Source organism: Peromyscus californicus, unplaced genomic scaffold, assembly GCF_007827085.1.
Source record: "Peromyscus californicus insignis strain IS unplaced genomic scaffold, ASM782708v3 Scaffold_7__1_contigs__length_154581171, whole genome shotgun sequence".
NCBI classification, from domain to species: Eukaryota; Metazoa; Chordata; class Mammalia; order Rodentia; family Cricetidae; genus Peromyscus; species Peromyscus californicus.
The window spans coordinates 87,702,814-87,724,518 of NW_026294595.1; the positions used below are offsets into that span (position 1 = coordinate 87,702,814).

General features: G+C 41.3%; 1 protein-coding gene across 9 annotated transcripts in view; it reads left to right on the forward strand.

Annotated features, from left to right (window-relative positions):
• The window catches only part of Fmn1 (formin 1), a 380,313-nt gene that overhangs the window by 106,376 nt on the left and 252,232 nt on the right, over positions 1-21,705 (forward strand). For 7 of the 9 annotated variants that reach the window (XR_008214879.1, XM_052723123.1, XM_052723124.1 and 4 more), the window contains one exon: positions 10,676-10,793. The exons of 1 other annotated variant lie outside the window; for it this stretch is intronic. Coding sequence is in view for 7 of the 8 variants with exons in the window: in XM_052723123.1 (XP_052579083.1) it covers positions 10,676-10,793 (118 nt within the window). In the remaining variant the exon portion in view is untranslated. Of the gene's footprint in view, positions 1-7,494; positions 9,227-10,675; positions 10,794-21,705 lie in introns of those variants that run through there. One more of the 9 variants, XM_052723129.1, reaches the window with a different exon arrangement.

Below are 21,705 nucleotides of genomic sequence, written 5' to 3' on the forward strand. Positions count from 1 at the left end.
TATGAGCTGGTTGGAGCCATTCTTATTCAAACTCCCACAAGGTTCCTCTTCTCAGATGACTCCAGCTGTGTCAGCTGAACAACAGTGGCTAACACAGTAAGGAAATGCAGAACAGCATCGAATTACCGAACTAAAGGGATTAAAGCAAAGTTGTTTTTTTTAAAGGTGATGTCTTCTGGCTCCTTTTCTGTGTTTCAGTGGAAAAGAGAACTGCTACACTATAGCTTAAAAAAGCACACTACTAGGAAACTAGGAAACATTTATACTTAGATGAATCCAGTACAAAACCTGGCTTTGCCATTCCTGGGGTATCTAATCTCAGACTTGACCTAATTTCTTTGAAATGCCCTATAACATCTATAACAGTGCTCACTGGAGTGGCTGGTTAGCACATGGGGCTAATTTAAATGAACCCCAATGAAGTCCTATTAAAAGCTTCATTTTTTAGTCACTGGTCATGTTTTAAGTGCATAGAAACCACCTGAGTGGGACTACTGTTGACTGTTTCAGAGGCCAAGAGATAGAATGTTACCTTTATTGTACACACTTGCATTGTGCGGAGCTAATCTTAAAAAAAAAAAAAAATGAGGCTAATGATATCTTTCTCATAGGTCTGTGGGTCAAATTTAGGCATAAGAAAAATTATATAAAGAACCCATCATGTATACTGCTTACTTTGGACATCAGTGGCATTCAGAAACTCTGGTTGTCTCCAAGCAGACTTTACAAGGCCATTGTAAGGCTGGTGAGGTTCACTACAGCTAGCATACCCATCTCCAACCAGGGTTTCTGCCTCGACTTCCCTCAGTGATAGACTGTGATTGGGTGTGAAAGCCGAAATATAAACCCCTTCCCCCCAAGATGCTTTTGGTCATGGTATTCTATCACAGCAATAGAAATGAAATTAAGACACTTCGCATCCTAGACCTTCTAGTAACTAAACTCTGGTGCCTTCTGCTTCTGTGCATGCTTCTCTCATTTATCTGCCTTTTCCTCCTTACCTCCCTCTCTTCCCACCCTCCCCTTTTTGTGATGCTGGGGATTGAATTTAGAGCCTTGCCAGGTTAAATAAGTATTCAACAACTGAGCTATTTTTGTTTTTATTTGCGACTGGGGCTCAGTATGCAGGCCAGGCTGGCTTTGAACTCACTGTGTAGCCCAGGCTGGTCTCAAACTTTCTTCCTATTGCCTCCTCCTCTAAAGTGCTAGAACTATAGGTACATGCCACTACAGCTATCATGCCTCTCTCCATTTTGTTTTAGGTATGTCTCCATCTTCCCTAGCCTTTTCTATTTACTACTTTAAGTTTAAAAACTTATAAAAGGATTTAGGGAATTAGAGTTTTGGAATTGAACTAATTCTTTTTTTTGTTTGTTTTTTGTTTTTGTTTTTTCAAGACAGGGTTTCTCTGTGTAGCTTTGCGCCTTTCCTGGAACTCACTTTGGAGACCAGGCTGGCCTTGAACTCACAGAGATCTGCCTGCCTCTGCCTCCCAAGTGCTGGGATTAAAGGCATGCACCACCACCGCCCGGCAAGGAATTGAACTAATTCTTAAGATAACTAGATAATGATGAAAAGAAATGACAAGACAAATATTACACGTTATCTCTCATATGCAGAATCTAGACTTTTTAAAAACGTTAAATGTTCCTCTCTATTAATGTTATATAAAGCCGAAGTATGGGATGGGTGACTCTCTTGGAGAGGTGGAGGAGACCATGAGTAGAAAGAGACAAATATGAACGGAGTACACTGTACTAAGTACAGTTATACACATCTATGCGAATGTCCTAATGAGATCCATAATTATATATGTAACTAAATAATTAATGTAAGAATCAAGGAAGGAAAGAAACAGATACCTACTTATGGCAACAGAGAGCTGTCTGGTGTTGCTGTTTGGGAAGGAGGAGAAACAAGCCACTTTAGGCAAAAGTAGTTTATTAGATTCCAGGCCCTCTTGGTAACTTTACCAGAAGCAACTTTGGAATGGTTTCTCTACAGACAGCATGCCTTCTATCATAGTGCTCCTGTGGCACAACAAACTCTTTCTCCTTGCTTTAGAAAACCCCAAGATCCTTCAGAAACATGGCCCACAAAATTCTGTACCTTAGTGGCTGCCCCTCCCACCGGCCATATAAGTGCAGTCACAGATTTTCTTTTTCTATGATTTCATTTGGCATTATCAGTGAGTCCCCTTTCCAAATAATCTTTGACACTGGCTCAAGGAATCTAGTCTTAGAAATATTTGATAGTAAGAACCTCACAGCCTTGTAATGGACAGCTTGATCTTACTTTTCACATTGTAAATAAACAGCACCTTTGAAGTCTTAATGAATTGTCAGAATGACAAAAAAAAAAAAAAAAAAAAAAAAAAGGGAAGAAGTATCAGAGCTCCCATGGTGAGGATGGGGAATTAGGAATCACAGATGCATGACTTTCTTTGCAGAGTTGCCATCTGTGTGCTTCAGCAGACATTTGAGGAGGAATGGAAAGATGCTCCAAATCTACAGATTATCTCCTAACACTCCACCCCCCCCCCCCCCCCCCCCCCCCCCCCCCCCCCCCCCCCGCAATGGTTGAGTTGGTTTGAAAATTATCTTGAACCAGGAAATATAATAAAGAGTAGAGTGAACTTAGTGACCTTCTGCACAGTCACCTGAGAAATCTATCTCCAAAGGTGAAAGAGTTGGAAAATCCAACCCTGGAAGGCCCTGAAACACTCAGAGGAATCCCATGAAAGAATTGGCTTTGGAGTCCAGTGAAGTACAGATGAAACAGTCATTTGGAGACCTTTGATCCCTCTTTCCAAATGCATGGATTATGGGGACTTGAAAGGGAGCAACTCCCTGCTTGGACTGTCAGTTCATCAGTATTATGTGTTTCCTATTGACAGATACAAAACCAAACCACTCTGGTAGATATGGGTTGACGTCACTAAAAAGGTTGTTTCTTTCCCGTGAAAGCCTGAAGTACTCATGAAGTACTTTGACCAGGCATGGAGGAAAATGTCAAGCTGTTTGTGTAATCTTCACAATCACCATGACATAATACTGTCATACTCCAGGTGATAAAGCCACAGCACAGGGAGCTGATGTCACTGGCCAGGAAGCAGGCTTAGGTGCCAAGCTTGGATGGCGCCTAGGAACCAGAACCATGTTCCTAACTGCACCTAGCCCTTGTTCGCAGAAAGATCATGCACACTCTGCTCTCTTCCACTTCCACAGCATGGCCAATCTCACCATTCTCCTTTCCTATTCTTTTATGTTGTTGTCCATATTTAACGCATTTCCATGGTGGAACCAGTCTTGGAAATATTTTACACCGCTCAACAGGAAAAGGGACTTGTCCTTACAAAGTGAGGATGTGGCTGGTTTTGTCTGTTGTTTTCTCAAGTCAAGGTTTCTCTGTGTAGTTCCTGGCTGTGCTTGAACTTACTCTGTAAACCAGGCTAGCCTCAAACTAGAGATCCAATTAAAGGCATGCACCACCACAGCCTGGCTATATGGCCCGGTTTTTTTTTTTTTTTTTTTTTTTTTTTTTTTGTGTGTGTGTGTGTGTGTGTGTGTGTTCAGCTGATTAACAGAAATAGTTGATGGCTATTACTGAGGCTGGTATAAGTTAGTGGGGGGGGGGGGAGTGGCGGTGGTGCAGATGCTGCAAGCCTTGGAGAAGCCTAAGGGGGTCTCGGGCTTAATTTACATGTGTGGACTCTCAAGTTTAGTTCACTTTACTCTGAATTAAATAGCAGGAAGGCATTAGAAGATGAGAGAAGTAAAGGGTAAGATCTCCTGTCCTAGCAATGGGCAGATGCTACAAAGTGGGCAGGAGCTAGGGAATCTCATTTCCCTTCTAGATAGGCTGTTTGTGCAGAATCAGCTGGTGGCAGTTTAACTCCTCTTGACTTCAGATGTCTTCATCTTTAAAATGAGGTCAAGATATTTCACTTGTAATTTTCCAAGGTCCAATTCAGCCTCAGATATACACATATCCTCCCACAATCCTATGATCCTTTTAGATGAAACTTCATAATTTTAGATGTCATAAAAGCATTCTCTCCACTTTCCTAATATTACGTCAGGTGAACATTCATTTGGTAAACTAAAAGATACTCCCTGGACTCAGCACAGCTTACCCTTGCCCATTATTTTACCTTCCTTCATAGTGATCCAGGAGACTGAAAACTCTCTGTGCATTGTAATGGAAAGGGACCCATCACAGACAGTGCAAGTTGCTCACATAAGTAATAGTGAGAACAGAGGTTGGAATTGAAAGGAAGATTAAAGGTTAACGTGGCAAAGCCTAAAGAAGATGAAGAAGAAGAGGTCTAAGAGCTAGGTATGAGATAACCAGGCTAGATAGAAAAGAAGCAGCAGAAGGACAGAGCTCTGGGCCACTGACAGCAGCCTAGCAGGCCCCCTCTGAAGCTCCTGAGGAATGATGCAACTTGGTATTGTCCTTTTGTAAATTCTCGCTCGTAGCTGATTGTGACAGGTAAGGAAGGGTAGCTTCTAACTAGAAGGTTCCTGCTAGGAGACCACCTCAGACCACTCTGTAAGGAGCTAAAAATGAGGTAACCAAGAAAGACCACGGCTACATCTTAGTGGCTGGGATGGAGTTAGCTCTCTGCCCTGGTAAAGCTGCAAGTTGGTCATGTAAATAAGAGAACAAAGAAAGTCTAGTGTAATTGACAGCCATGAGACATTTGCAAAATCTGAAGGTAGTAACGTTGGTCAAGCGACTAATAGGTAACAGACGGGCAAGGTCAAAGGTGGAGTCAGGGATGGACAGAGAGAGGAATCGTCTACCCCTGATTGGGTAGGCAGTCCATCAGCAGTAAGTGATCATCTCCCTAGTTGGGCCACGGGTACAGGCATAATGAGTCCAGGCCCACCATTGATTGGCTTAGTCCTTGAAAACCCAGAAAATTAACTAATCTCAGTAGAGATTACCTCATTCTCTATCCAGTTTCTGCCATGGCCCTACAAATCTTCTAGACAAGGAAAATTCAATGACATTTTCCTCTCTTAGAAACTCTTCTGCTGGAAGTTTCTCTCATTCTGCCTTCATTTCTGACTTTTCTGTGATAGTTTTCCTAAATAAATAATTTAAATTAATTTGCATAATAATTTAATTGTTTAAATTATATAATTATTAAGCATTTAAATAAAAATTTAGATAATTTGCCCTAGAGTTCCAGCAACATAAATCATTCTCTGTCAATAACTTTTTGTGAAGTCTGTCTCCATGTTATCCTAAAGTAGAAAGAGTCTACCACCTTTGTATTTCAAGGCTCAGCCATGTGTGGTGTCCTATGAGGGCAGTTCTGAGTTCTAGAGGGTGGTTAAGAGTGCACCATAGAACCAAATTCTGGTTCTATTGTTCATTGACCCTATAAACATGAATTACTTAATCTTTTTGTTGTCTGTTTTCTAGCAGGAGAAATAGAATAAATTCCAAGCTATAGCAGCTATCTATATCTAAATGAGTTAGTGTTTGCAAAGCATTTAATACAATGCTTGGGCACATAGTAAATCCTCAATTCTAGATATTTCTGTCTTCATTCACACCTGCTACCCTGTGAAACTCTACTCAATTACCTTCCCTTCACTTTGATTTCTTAATCTAAAGTAAGTCTAACAAAGCCTTACTACCTAGAGCGGAGGGATGTCAGTCCATTAATGTCTGGATCCATTTTCTATGAAATCGTGTTGGCACCTGTGGATAATGAAGGGACATTGAAATCCTGTAAGTCTGCCCAGAGCTATGATGTAGAGGGACTAATGATCCCTTCCAGCTTGTATTTTTGCCCAAGTCTGTGGAGGTGCCTGAAATCAATCCTAAGTTATATCTGAGCAAATGAAACATCTTGAGAGAGAAGGAAAACACCAAGTATGCAAAACTGAGTCTCCTCCTCTAGTCTTGTGTTTGGGTATGTAGTTCATGAAACTGGTGTGATGATCTCTTCTTTCCATAATCTCAAAGAAGTCAGATTTTTATCAATAAGCATTTAATCTAGAATGGAAGCTTATTCAGAATGGCACTATCAAATCTTTCTTTTTCCTTCTCTTTTTCCCTTCCTTCCTTCCTTCCTTCCTTCCTTCCTTCCTTCCTTCCTTCCTTCCTTCCTTCTTCCTTCCTTCCTTCCTTTCTTTCCTCTTTCACCCTGCCCTGATGTTTACTTTGTTTTGTTTAATTTTGTTGTATGCTCTCCTGGAGATTGAGCCCAAAGCCTTGTGCATACTAGGCACACATTCTACTGACTGAGCTACATTCCTAGCACCACACCTTTTAAATTTAGGTCAGTTAGTAACCCCAAAATGTCAGAGTCGGGGGTCATCCAGGAACAATTTAGCCACAGGAACCAATTAGGGTTTATTCTTTCCTATAAGGTTTGATGGAATATACACACCCTTTGTTTGTGTTTTCCTTTTGTGCAATCATACATTGTTAAAATGCATTATTGCAAGCAGAATTCCTCAGACAGGGTTTGACAGGAAGCTGTCCCGAGGTAACTAGGTAACTATGATTCCCTTACCCCTACAGCCTCAGATTTCTAGGTCTGCAGCATATAATGCAAATGGCATTTTACCCAATCTGTGCTGTGTTTCTTTGTTTTTGCTTCTTTGCACAAAATGGGCAGTGGAGACCAAAACTGATACATATTTTAGACCTTTAGAGAAATAAAGATCCTTGGGAATCTTTGGTGAATGACTTTGACCAAGAAGGCAAGTTGTATGCCAAAATCGTGCCATGCCAGGTCCATTTATTGGGTTGCAACACCAAAGCAGAAAGGAGTCTGTTCTGCCACCAGGATTTGTAACTCACTGAGGGAGTCATTGCTGCTGAACAGAAAGAGACTTAAGGTTGGCCCATAATTCGGACAGTAAGCACTGGTACTTGGCTGGGGCTGTTTATTCTGCTGCTCTACAGTAGGTGGACTCTGGGCGTGGTGGGCGTGCTTGTCTAAGTACCTGTTTGCAGAACACCCAGGCAGGGCAGAGCTAAAACAGTCGTAATCTGAAACCAGTCTAGTTGGTTTTCCTTCCCAGCAGTCAGAGAAAATCTGCATTCCAGATGAAACCTGCCGGCTAGCTGGAGGAAAGCATTTAAAAACAAAAGACATTCCAAGGGTAGTAAATTAACTGCTCTGAGAGTTCTGGGCACTTTGAGAGGATCTTTTTCTTTACTTCCTGTCTTTGATTAGGGGTTTGCAGGAGGCTGTTGATGTGGGCGAAATGCTGGGTTTGGGACCTGGCTGGCCCAGGCCTCTGATTAAGATCAGGATGGAAAAGAGGGCTCACTTCTGAAGTCCTTTGGTCATTTTCTGCTGATTCACTTTGGAATCTCTTGGGCTGCACCAGGGGGTGGTTCAGGGCTGTCAGGACCAGCTTGCCGGCTCAGCACTTTTAGGAACCTCAACTTGCTCACCAATGAGGAAGTTGAATGCGACCAGGAGAATCGCAGGCACGGGGCGGAGCTCCTCCTGAAGTCCTGGGCTGGGATTACGGGACAGGCTGACTTTGCCTGCCACAAAACGCCTTTTGTCCTGGGGAGTAAATACGGAAGTCCAGAAGAGCAGCCTGCCTGCCCATGTGTAGTAAGGTGTGCGGCCCCAGCTGCGTTGGGACATAGAGTTGCCCAGACTTAGCAAGTTGCCCTGGGCACGCCGGCATCGAACAAACCGGAAGGGAGGGCTCTGTGACCTGAAAGAGACCAAGTGTGTTTTCTGAGCAGCTGAAAGCCTGGCTCTCTCCCCGGTCCTGTAGCTCCCTGTCCTGTAAGTCAAGAGCAGATGGAGCGGATAAACTGAGCGAGCAGGGCAGGTAACACAAGGCAGAACTTCTGTCAAGGGCACTGCCGGGACATGGAGGAGGTTGGTAACTCTCTCAACAGCGGAGATGTCCTGGAACCCGACAAATCCGAAGCCGGGCTGGAGATGGCTCAGTCGATCCTGAGTAAATTCTCTATGAAATCACTGTTTGGATTTACAAGTAAATTGGATTCCTTGGATCCTGAAGAGGAAGATGCTGTGCTGAAGGCATTTCGCAGTTTAGAGGTGAATCCAGCTCCTGAGCGAGATGATCCCAGCGAAGGCTCAGATCAGCCACAGCCAGAGGCTCCAGTTCCACCTGATCTTGAAAATGATGGGAAGTCAGCAAGGGCGGAGACAGGATCGGAGGGAAATCAGGGGAAAGCCAGATCAGACACCTCTACCCCTGGTCATGAGCTGCTTTCACCTGCCACTGTGAGTGTGGATGGTGAGGATGTCATTTGGGTCCGTGGGACCCTGGTTCACACCACCAGTGATTCTGACTCTGAAGATGGAGGCCAAGAGGCAGAGGAAGGAAGTGGCCTTGATACCCAGGAGTCGACCACCGTTGTTTCATCTGAACCATGTCAAGAGCCCAAAGAAAGACCTGGAGATTCTGACGACACTGGGGAAACTGATGATGCAGAACTCCGTGATGATTCTAAGAGAACTTTACCTGAGACAAGCAGCAAACTGGACCCTGGTGGTGATGGTAGCCATCCGGCAGAGCACAGCCACGGGCAGGGCCAGGCTGCAGAAGAAAGGCCACCCGCCGCATCAGACCAGACTGCTGGTGTCACTGAGAGTACTGTTTCTAAAAGAGAGAGAGAAGCTCCCGGAGAGAAGTCGTTCCAGCTTCCAGCTTTCTTCAGTGGGCTCCGTGTGCTGAAGAAGGGGGCTACAGCGGAGGCAGGGGAGACCATTACTGAAATCAAACCCAAGGACGGAGACTTGGCTTTGCTCAAGCTGACCCAGCCTGTTCATAAATCTCTGGTGCAGGGAGGCCCGCAGACAGTGAAGAGCCAGGGTAGAACAACCGATCCGAAGGCCACTCCCACTCTCCTGGAACAGCTATCTCAGCTACTCAACATTGACATGCCAAGAACCGAAGTGAAGGAAGCCGACCCCCAGTTCCCTGGGGCAGACGAGATGGGCTATAGTACTGACCAGGAGAGCCAGAAGCGTTCTGGAGATGCCCAAGTCCAGGGTGGCCAGGTGAAGGCAAAGCCACCAGAGACTGCCCTGGAGGCCTTTAAGGCCTTATTCATCCGTCCCCCTAAAAAGGGGACCACAGCTGACACCTCCGAGCTGGAAGCTCTTAAGCGGAAGATGAAACATGAGAAGGAATCACTCCGCGCTGTGTTCGAAAGGTCCAAGTCAAGGCCAGCAGACAGCCCCTCTGATCCCAAAAGCGTATGTAGAATTGGGTTCTGCATTTTGACATAACATATAATGCTGCAATTTTTTTCTTTCCAGGTTTCCTGTTAAAATGAATCCTAGTTGCCTGTCTTTATTAGTATTTTATTTTCTTTAGTAAAAAAATATAATAATGATATTAAATTTATCTTGCAAAAGAGTACCAAGTTGGACAGAAGTACATCTCTTTCTTCTGTTTTTCTTGAATGTAATTGTTATCTGTGTAAGGATGTGTGGGAAGGAAGGGAAAATGTGCACCCTAAGTTTAAACATCAATGGTCATTGTGCTTATAAAACGTTAGCAACATGGGGAAGTGATGTGATGTGCAAGTATAGCCCAAATTTATAGGGATTTCCTCACCATTCAATTATCCTCCTGTGAACACAAGGCTCTCCTTTGAAAGTGTGCCATTTAGCAAAATATGTATTTATGATGTTACTGAAATGTTCTGTGTTGTTTATGTGGCTTCTTGGCTGAGTACTAAATTTAAAATGAGAGCTGGTTTTTAATCCCGACTCTGCCATTTATGACGAGGTGACCTTGATAATCTCTGAGCCTGTCTCCCCATATACAAAAAGAGGGACCTAGCCCTCACCCTTATGGAAAGAATAAATAAAATCAGAACACAAGATACTCTAGCTAATAAAAGATGTAATTATTCAAAGAAAGTTAATTTATAATGACCAGGGAATGTTTGGCATTGAAAGTTCATGGGAACAATGGGTAGAATTTCTTGTTAAACATCAATTCAGTATAGGATTATCATGTCTGCTTGTATATTTAATTAAGCTATTAAAAATTGAAGTCGCTAGAAAATTATCATAAGTTGTTAAATCTAAACACACCATGGCATTATAGTTGTAAAATGCAACTTCTGTTTAAAAAACAAACAAACAAAACTTGAACATGGAATCGATCTCTCTTATTTTGTAATAGGAAAGAATTAAAATTAGTGTGGAATGCTTAGAGAAGTGTGTCTTCAATTATTGCTAATGTTCATGGAGAATGCAAACTTAGTCCTTAATGTAAATAGTGCAGTTTGTTTGGAGTAAATTTGTAAATATTCCTATAAATATGCCAGATGATTATGCATTTGTTTTTGTTTCTGCAGTTCAAAAATTATTGGCGCCCTTTAAAAAGCTGAATAACAAAAATAATACATAAAGGGTTGCATGTTAGGTAGTCATAAGGGTTTTGCATTTGTTTGTTTGTTTGATTGATTGATTGATTTTTGTTTCGTTTGCTTTAGTTTTTACCCCAACTGATCCTTTACCCTTCTGGAAAAAGGTTCATACTGTACTGAGATGGCTCAATTACAAGTAATAGGAGCAACGTGCCACTGGGTGTTAAATCGATATTAGAATTAGTGTTAGGATGTGTGTTTTCAAGAATCAATGTGCTCTGGCCACACTCCACTTAAATTATTCTGTACCTGTTTTGCACAGCCGGACCAGAGCCCCACAGAGCAGGATGACAGGACTCCTGGCAGACTCCAAGCTGTCTGGCCACCCCCAAAGACAAAAGACACAGAAGAAAAAGTGGGACTGAAGTACACTGAAGCAGGTAACGTGAAAGGAACCTGGCACCCAGGAACCAACCTCTTCCTGCAATGGCTTTTAGTGCAAGTCCAGAGAACTCTCAGAATTGGGGGTCTGGTTTCATTACACATTGTAATGCAGAAGGCTTCTTCTGTTTTTGCCCCTGGTATTAAAGCTCACCGCTTTGCACATTTACTGCGAGTGAACCTCTTAGGGCTGAAAGGTGACTGCCATGGAGTGAATGAAAGGGGGCACACGTGTCAAGTAGGAGAGCCTTTGGGGAGCGAAAGGGAGCAGGTAGATTACAAATTCTTCTGGAAGCAGGTGGCTAATGCACATATAATGTTTGTGTGAACTGGCAGCATTGGTAGAGGAGGCGAGTGTGATTCTCCAGAACTGTAATCTGATGTGCTGTTTGTCTCTGAGTAATGCTTCCCAGATAAAGGAACCTTGTGCGGACTGAACATACAGATGCCATATCAGTTACTCGCTCACTTTTGCTAGACAAAGCTTCATTTAACGCATGTCCAATTTTAAAGCAATCTAACTCTCTGGACAACTTCCCAGGAACTCAACTTGAATCTAATCAAATGGAATAGGACTCTAGATATTTCACTCTTTAAATGAAAAGTTCACATGAAAATTTAAAAAAAAAATCAAGTAGAACTAGACATGAATGTATTTTAATTTTTTTTTGGTGTGTGTGTGTGTGTGTGTGTGTGTGTGTGTGTGTGTGTGTGTGTGTGGTAGGGGGAGGGGTTTGGTTTTTATTGAAACCTCTTTACTTTCTTTCTGATATTTGGAGACTTATCTGTCATACCTAGGGACTGTCACTCCAAAATAGGGTGACATTGCATTTATTTTATTTAGATGATTGCCTAGAAATTGGCAGGTGCTAGAAGCGGCTTTCTGAGAAACCAGTCACCTCTGGTCTTTGTGAGTTTTCACTTAACTGAAGTCATGTGGTAGGAAGAAAAAGAAAGCTGAAGTCCATGATGCAGCTGGACAGGCTTTTGCAAAAATGCCACCGTTTTCTATTTCAGTCCTGGTCAATATTCAGGGGGGAAAGTTCTCCTGTAGAAAAGAATCATTTACAATCTTTTGTCTGTTCTGTGAGCCCAAGGACTTTGCATTTGCTATTTTCTGTCTTCCTCATGGTACAGGGGAATCTTCATTGCTAAATCTCATGACTTCCTGACTTCCTCCATGTGCTTCACATTTGTGTCTGTTCCCATTCTACCCATGTTAGCAGTTCACTGCAGTGAATCTTCAGAAGCTGAAGGAAAGCGCTTCCTTTATTCTTCTTTTATATGTGGCTTATTATATTTTTTTGCTGTTGATAAACATGCATATTAAGTGCAGTTTACATAATTATAGAAAAATACTTGTTTTTGTAAATGACTCAAAGTTTAGTTGGCTCAGTAGGCTTTTTATGTTTTTGTATTTGTTCTGTAATATCAAGTATTAGTAGTTGAGAATATATACATTGGTAAGGGAGACTGGAGGGAGTCTATAGCTTCCACATACCAACCACAAACTTGTGATTTTTTTTCTGGGACAGTAACTACTTCATATCATGTTATTTTTCTGCATTGCTTTTCTTACAGGATGAAAAATATTTTATCCTTAGTGAAAATATGTACAGCCATTTCAGTTTTCTGGCACACACCCACATTGTATACTATCTATGATCACAATATTGACCCACCCACCAAGTTATTTGCTTATCATGGTTCAGAGTGAGCAATTAAATGACCTGAAATTTGCCTTAACTAACAAAACAAAGAATGCAATGAGTCCTAATTCCTAAGTTAGAGATTTTAGTCTTGTTCTAATTAGTATAGCATGTCAACCTTCCTTGATGTGATGGGCATTTGCTGAGTAGAAAAGGAAGGAAATGTCATATGTGCATCTCAAATCCGGTCTAGTCTGATTTTGAATTGCTCCTTAGTCTTTGCATTGTCTTATTCCTTTGTCTTTCACTTCTGTAAGCTTGCAGGAGCATCCATCCCAGTTAACCTTGGCAGTGGTTCCTGGTCTTTCTGACATGTGTTGCCAGAGCCATTAAGACTTTAAATGACCTGGGGAGAAGGGGGCAGATGAAAGAGGTAATAATGATAGTTCTTTGGGTGAAGTAATATGACAACGGGCTGGCTATGCAATCCCAGGAATCCCTCAGTGGTAGTACTTTGGCACTACTCTGTTTCTGTGTCTGGCACTTGGCTGCCTGGTAATCTTCTAGTACTGATGTATTTTAGGAGATGTGGTTTCCACAGAAGAATAAGATAACCCACACATTTTGTACCTCACTGATAATTTTGAGAAAGTATACACACACACACACACACACACACACACACACACACACACACACACACACACACACACACACACCATGCCTATCTTAAGCTCTGTTGTTGAGTAAAGTGAAATCTCAGAAGAATTTGGTATGTAATTGACCATATTTTATGGACTCTCCATTGGCTTCCTTTTCCCTGGGGAAACATACTGAAGTAGCCAGTCACTAGGGAGCTTAGAGACAGAGGTCTGATTGAAGGCAGTTCAAGGTAGCTGAAGTCTTGAGCTTTTACATCTTTAGTGTACTTTATTCTTGCCAGACTTTATTAGTCGCTGATGTAAAGAAACAAGAGAGTAAGATTTCAGTATTTCACATGTACTGTTGGAATTCTGCGCTGTTGAGATAGGTGATCATTCCATATAAAGCCTAACTTTTCCATCATGGGTTCCCCCTACTCTTCCCTGTGATGCCCTCAGCCACTTTATTGATTTTTTTCTAATCAGCATTCTTTTGAGAGGCTTAAGAAATCACTTAGTCCTATGAATTAATTTTTGTTCAAGCTAAAAAGGAAAGGAGCTGATACAGAAGAATCTGTTATCTTAATGGTGGTTTCTAGAGTCTTTTTAGTCTAAAAGGGTACTTCACAGTGGTTGTTCATGCCCACTGCCAACATGCTCTCTCCTGCTATTACTCAGCCATCAGCATCCTCTGCAATTCTGGACACTGCAATCACTTCTCTTGGGAGTAAACCTTTTGGGTTCTGCTGGAGCATCCACTGGCCTCAGTTGTCCTGTGCCCATATTAAGGGAACTGCTACTTCCAGCCTCTGAGCCCTGGAGCCGTGGTGATGTGCCAGTTGAGAGTTGTCACTTAGTGGACTTCCACAGGGGCTGGAGTTGGCTTCTACAGAGGGGTTGAGTTGGGAACTCTGTTAGTTCATAGTGTGCCTGAAGTGCTTTGTGCCCCCCACCCCCACCTCCAGCATGTCTTGTGCTGTGCCTTCCTATGATGTTATTGTCAGTGTGATCCTGTATTGTGTTCTGCATGTCTCACAGTCACTTTGAGTGAACAGAGGTTTACCCTCATTTTTTTTTTTTTTTGACTTGAGCTGGGACAGTCTATGCCACAAATCCATATTCCTCTTAGAATTGCCATTCTTTCTCCCAATACTATTGATACAAGCTATGGTTAGTCTTATGGGTTTTTTGTTTGTTTGTTTTTGGGGTTTTTTTGTTGTTGTTTTTGAGTGGGTTACTCTGTCTTCTTGCCCACTGACAAAATTCAAAGAGAAGCCAGGTTATCTGGAGCCACTTAACAGAGAGATTGTAAAGAAAAGTGACAGCAGATCTCGAGAGGCAAGTGAATTATGCCCTGGGCAGGTACACTGCCTGCGGTTCCTGAAGTGACTTTCCTGCTTTTCTCTCTCCTTCCATTTCACAACAGAATTTAATTTGGAGCACAATCTGAGTTAGAGATCTAAGACTGTTTCTTTCATGACTTGTGAATTGATCTCACAGCAGGGTTTTGGAATAACTGTCCTCTCTCTGAACTAAGGTCATGCCTGCTTTGGACTTCCCTTGGCTGTGTTTGCATATTTCATTGGCATCTTCAGCTCTGTGGTGCCATAGCACACCTCACAGTGGCACCTCCAGTTCTCCTGTATACTTCAAAAACTATTTTTGGTTTTCTGATATATCTATTCTTCTGAAACTCTTCACAGAGGGGTCCTTTTGGGTAACTTTTTCTTGGGATTACATTGCGTTGTAAGTTAGTGTGAGGTGAGAATAAAAATCCTTGCACATATTATAGAAAACTCTTTATTCGAAGTGCTTTATGAATTTTGGAAAAATTAAAAATAATATCTGCTTATGTATAAACATATTTATATGTCCTTATATATGTGTTTTGTTTTTACCTCGATATATCTGCAGACACATTATTTAAAAATAAATGCATTGTTTGAATTTGCTTCTTAGATTAGTGCCCTGTTTCCAGAATGATTCTAACAGTCTAATGACTTAAGCTTCGTGGTTTTTGTGGATTTTCTTCCCAAGTCCGGAGTTTGTCCCAGTTAGGGTCCCACTTGGACTCAGTGAATACACAGGAGCCTTTTCTGAGTCTTTGTTTAGTGACTCTAAATGTTTGAGACGCCTTTAAAACATAGTGCTGGGGCTTGAGGGATGGCTTAGCAGGTAAAGCATGTAACTGCTCTTTCAGAGGACCAGGTTAATTCCTGTTACCCACCTGGTAGCTAAAAATGTATAACTCCAGTTCTAGGGGATCCAGCACCTTCTTTTGGCTTCTGAGGGCACTGTGTGCACATACTTCACAAACATACACACAGACAAAACACTCATATACATAATATAAAAATTAAATAACTCTCAGAAAATTTAATAAAAAAAATGTGGTGATAGCTAAAGGCTAGTGAAAAACATGCTGCCCTCAGCATTGTATGGTATGTCTGATGCCTAGCCTTATGTGTACACCCCCAGATTCAGATACCCAGCCACGTGTGCATGCTTCCTGATTCAGATGAGGGGTTTCTGTCCTTGACATTTACTCGCTTCCGCCCATCTCCTACTCTGTTTCATAATTGGTAACATTACTCAATATTTTATTATGGTCTGCCTAAAAATCCTGAGAGAAAATAAGGTGAAAACCTGTGGAATTTAAAATGTGTTAGTAACTTTACAAGTTAGTAAAGTACTTGGAAAACACAAACACTTGTTGAATTGTCAATCTCTTAATTGCTCATGGAAAGGGGAAGGGGACAGAAGCACTCATATCTTCTGATATGAAATGTGGACATTTGATTTCTCTTCCTATGCACATCTAGGAAACCTTGCTCTCTACTGGTAACTCTTCCAAGCTAGACTTGGGAATGCCGTAAATACTGTCTTCTGAGTGTAAGGGTAACTATGGCTTTTGTGGAAAAGAGAACTCAGCACAGGGTATTGAAGTTCTCAGGAGCAAGCTGTCAGCATGGGTGTGTCTCCTGGGACTTAAACTTCCAGAAGCTTGGAGCAGCTCAGAACAACTTGGAAATATTCCTTATTGAGAGACTTGCAGGTCAGCCCAACCCTCACCTGAGTATCTGCCCACCCTCTGGTTTGTTTCTCATTTGCCTTTGTATCTTTATGAAGTGAGGGAGCTCTTCCTGGTGAGTCAGACATGCCTGCTTCATCAGCCAGGGAGAGCTAAAAATATCTTGGAATATTTTATTGGCTCACTATAACTTGAGTTTTAATTTCCCCATTCATGGCTAACAGAGTGTGTTAGCTATAGGTGGATATTGCTTTAAAGTCACGTATCTAGAAGAATTGCCCTGGGTCCTCTTAAACTGCCTAGGAGATGGATTTGCTCGTGTGTTCTACGGGCATTTTGTGTAGCTCTGCCAGTCACTAGCATGAAGTAATTTTGATAGCACATAAATTGGGAGCTATACAGACTAGAGACCAGGACAGCCTTGCATTTTGGGGGTCCATGAAGACGGGGAGACCGGGAAGCTGGAGGTGAAGTGAAAGAACTAAAACTTCTACTTGCTGTAATGCTTGGAACTGTGGAGGGAGAATAACTCCCCCAATCTCAGTGCTGACCCATTTACCACATTCAATGCATTTTTTTAAAATGTGGGTTTTTTGTTTGTTTATATATCTGTGTAGGTATTTGCCTACTATTCGAGGGTGCATCACCCCACGCGGAGGTCAGAGGATAACTTGAGATGTCAATTCTCTTTCTTCCAGTAGTGGGCATTGGTGGTCCGACTCAGGTCCCCCTTCTATATATTACAGCCTTAGCTTCCACGTTGCTGTGTCTTTACCTCATGTTACCTTTTGTTGCAGCTTTGTAGCCAAGTCTTTCTAGGATTTTGGTTCTTGTTGCAGTTTAGGCTGCATACGTATACATGAACAAGCAAATCAATTAGAAAGTAGTAAGAAGGCTGGGGGTACATGTAGTGACAGAGTACTTATCCAGTATGCATACCACCCTAAAGTCAAGTCCTGGTAGTACAAAAGAAGCAAACACACACAGACAACAGACAGACAGACAGACAGACACACACACACACACACACACACACACACACACACACATACACGTGCGTGCGTTGGGTAAAATTCCATTCGTAACTAGACATCACGAAATACACTTAAGTGTGTAAAAGCTGCAACAAGAAAAACTGTATAAGCTTACAAAAGCACATAAACTAACTATGTCCTGAATAGCTGGAGAGACAGCTCTGCTGTGGGATGGTCTGTATGTCAAGTGTGTTGCTGATTGGTCAATAAATAAAACACTGATTGGCCAGTGGCTAGGCAGGAAGTATAGGCAGGACAAGGAGGAGAATAAAGCTGAGAAGTGGAAGTCTGAGTGAGAGACACTGCCAGCTGCCACGATGACAAACAGCATGTGAGGATGCCGGTAAGCCACGAGCCATGTGGCAAGGTATAGATTTATAGAAATGGATTAATTTAAGCTGTAAGAAAAGTTACCAAGAAGCCTGCCACAGCCATACAGTTTGTAACCAATATAAGTCTCTGTGTTTACTTGGTCGGGTCTGAGCGGCTGTGGGACTGGCAGATTAGAGAGATTTGTCCTGACTGTGGGCCAGGCAGGACCAGAAAAACTCTAGCTACACAGCTCATGCTTCTGAATGGGAAGACACAGAATTATGAGGTCCCTTCCCTCAAATCTAAGACACTGTCCTTTGGAATCATTCAGTAGATCCTAAAAAACTAACTGTGTGTGTGTGTGTTGCTCCCATCTCCTGTTTATTTCAGTAATGCATCTATTTGATTGTATAAAACCCCACTTCATGAGTCTGCGTTCAGTCCTTTAGTGTGTGTGTTCCTCCCTCTTTTCCTCCCTCTCTCCTTCCCTCCTTCTTCCTACTGTGTGTGTGTGTGTGTGTGTGTGTGTGTGTGTGTGTGTGTGTGTCTAGAAGTCATGTTGACAGATTACTTTTTTTGAGGAATTTCTAGTCTTTTTCTTTTTTCTTTTCTTTTCAGACAGGGTCTCAATGTATACCCTAGCTGGCCTGGAACTCTCTATGTAGACAGTCTAGGATGGCCTCCATCTTGGAGATTTGTACATCTCTTCCTCCCAAGTGCTGAGCTTGAAGGAGTGTTACCATACCTGGCTTCAATACGTAAAAAATAATAATAGTTATATCATTTTTCATTGCCAACAATACTTCACGAACTTCTATTTCTTCACATACTGTAAGCATATTTTTTTAGAGTAGCCATTCTAATGACTATGGAATGGTATCTCTTGTGCTCTAGATTGCATTCTCCAATTGTGTGATGCTGAATGTTTTTTTGAGGGCCTACTGACATATGCATATTTTTGTTGGTGGCAATTTCTGTTCTAGTCCTCTGTGCATTTTTAATTGGGTTGTTTACGTTAGAGAATAAATCACAGTTGTCCCCAAGTCCTCCCTGCTATCTGGAAGTTGAAAAATAAAGCTGAAAACAGCAAATAGTGGCCATCTGGATGTCGTTCTTGATTTTAACGGCTTCCTTTTAGTGTTTGAATTTACTGCACCAGGGAGATACTTATTAAAATGACTTGTGATATTCTTCAGTCTGGTTGGTGATTGACATTTTTATTTTTGTTTTTCAGTTTGTTTGTTTGTTTTTTTTTTTTCCTGACAGAGTCTCTCTGTGTAGCCCTGGCTGTCCTAGAACTCACTCTGTAGACCAGGCTGGTCTTGAACTCACAGAGATCCGCCTGCCTCTGCCTCCCAAGTGCTGGGATTAAAGGCGTGTGCCACCATCAACTGATACTTTGATTTGTTGATGAAGATCCATTTCTACTTTCTGGAGAGTTAAGTGCCGCACAATTGTGATGTAATGCTGAGTTTTATTTGATGATTTTCTAGTTATTTATTTGAACATTCTCTCATTTTCACTAGTGTAGTAGTTTAAAAAAGAAATCTCCCCCATAGGCTCATGTGTTTGGAATCTTGGTGTCCAGTCAGTGACTCTGAAGAGATGATAGAACCTTTAGGAAGTAAAGCTTTGCAGGTGGAAGTATGTCACTGGGGGTGGGCTTTCGGTCTAGAGCCCGCCATTTTCGGTTCTCTATCTTTATCTCTATCTCTCTCTGCTTCCTCTGTGGGGCTGAGATGTGATCTCTCTGCTTCTCCTTCGTGCTGCTGCTCTGCTTTTGCACCGTTACAGACTCTGTATTTCTGGAATTGTAAGATAAAATAAACTCTTTCCTCCTTCAGTTGCTTCTGGAGGTGGTATTTTACCACAGCAACAGAAAAATAACCAATACAATTAGCATATATTTATTATTTACAATAAGGATTTAATTATGACATTTCATACATGTGAAGATGAACATGTATAATAAACGCATTGATCATGTGCATTATATATACCCCTCCTCTGGAAATCTGGCATCTTAAGTAATGAGAAATCTTCACTGAAAATATCCTTGTGACTTCAAGACAAAGGAAAATGTTAGGATATTTCTGTATATTAAGTGACAGAGTACAAAGGCCAAGGAAGTATACTAAATTTGTTAAAATAGAAATAAATGAATGATTTTCAAATCTGTCTTCTGTGCTCTCTCTTTTTTTTTTCCTTAGCATTAGGACTCCTTCAGTTTACCAGTATTCAAGATAACTAGGGGTGAATTCAGATAAAGAGCTGCCATTGTGTGCTGAGCTTTGTGGCATGGCTAGGGTGACTCCTAGGGGATTTTCCTTGACTTTGTGAGAACACATTCTATCTCATGATGTAATCCTAGAACTTGCAAATGGCTGAGATATCAGAGTCCGAGATTGTATCTCATTCCTATTTAGTGACACTAACACATTATAAGTATATACTTCATTGGTACTGTTATTAAATTTGCAAATGTATTTAATAATATATCCATTCATTTAGCAAATATTCACTACGTACTATGCATAGGTAAATGTGATAAGTGCTTGGAATATAATGAATAATGCTAGATTCTTACTCTGAAACAGTCCATGATTTTATTTTTAGTTTTTAGTTTTATTTTTGGCCAAGGTATAGGTTGGTAGTTTGGAGAATGGAGTGTGGGAAAAATGTGTAATGTATCCGAAAAAGCTTAATCCAACATCCTATTTGCTCTGATAGAATACTTGGCATGTGTTTGATGACATCAGTCCTTCATGGAGGAAATTAGAATAAGCCTCACAAATAAACTTGGAAAATGATAGTCTGGGTAAGTGGGATGAAAATGAGGAAGAGCAAACGCACACACATCAGTTCCTTGTGGTTGTTATAAATAAATACACAAATAAATAAGCAAACTGGGCCTTATACTCTCAGATATTCTAGAGACTGAAGCAGGAGGATCCCAAGTTTGGGGCCATCCTGAGAGATAGGGATAAAGAGTATGGTGTGCAATGGTAATAAGCCTATAGATTTGTAGGATAAAGGGTCTTGAACAGGAGGAGGAATATATGTAGTATGCTAAAGTTGAAGCCTGGCTTGTAGACATTTGGGGAAGTCACTGAGCAATTTTAGGCAGAGAAATAACATAACCATATATGGTATTAAGTCCTCTAAGATATTAAGGAAGAGTGTTAATGTAGCAGGGGACTTAAGGAGAGGAATGGTCTGAGTAAGAAGTCTTGCCTGGAGTTCTTTGTGTTGTCTAGAGGGCAGATAGTAGGGGCAGTCAGTGACTTCCATTGTCTTGTGGACAGATACATTCTAAGTCTTCATTATTTGTGATACGGTATAATGATGGAATTGAGATAATTCAAATCAGTAGATGCTCTTTGTTTCATTTTAGGTGGTGCCTCATCATCTTTTTCATATTAAACCTATTGCTTCAGATATTGGAAGCATAAATTAGATCATTTGAACTTAAAACATTTACTGTTTTGCTCATCCTGGAAGAATGTGAAACTTAAAAGTTTTATATATATATATAAAATATATACATGTATATATAATATATATGTATATATAATAGGTACACACATATATTATATATATGTTATTTTTATGAATTATTTAATTATTGGATGAAACATACCTTTAGCACCTGGTCATTTCTTCTTTAATGAGCTCATATAATGCAAGTTGTCCAAAACCAACTTATCTAAGAATTATTTTTCTTAATAACTTATTTTTAATAACAAATAATTATCATATTTACAACAATCAAGTAAGTTAGCACACTGCCATTCCACAGGGGTCTCTTTGATGAGCTAAAGGAAACAATGCCAACTGCATTATCCAATACCTTTCCGACTTGGCCAATTATTTATCTTTACTTCGTCTTTCAGATTCTACCCACTTTTCTCAGTATCAGCTTTGCTTTCTTAACAGAGACCCTGACTATCCCCCACTCTCATGACCTCTCCTGAATCCCCTGTCCATCAGACACTGCCCATGACAGCTGTTTGATTATTGAACTTTTATTTAGGTTTCATACCACTTGTTAACATTGTGTTCCTTGAGCCCTATTCAGACTTCCAAGTTTTCTCTGAAGAATAGTCTTGGGACTCTTTTTTAGTAAGATGCTCAAGCATTTGAGTAATCAAGACATGAAGAGTCTTTAGACCGAGGGACATAGCAGGCCCTTTCTATGGTGCAGTGGAGACACTTATAGCAGCCTGCTTCCCAGGTGCTCCCTT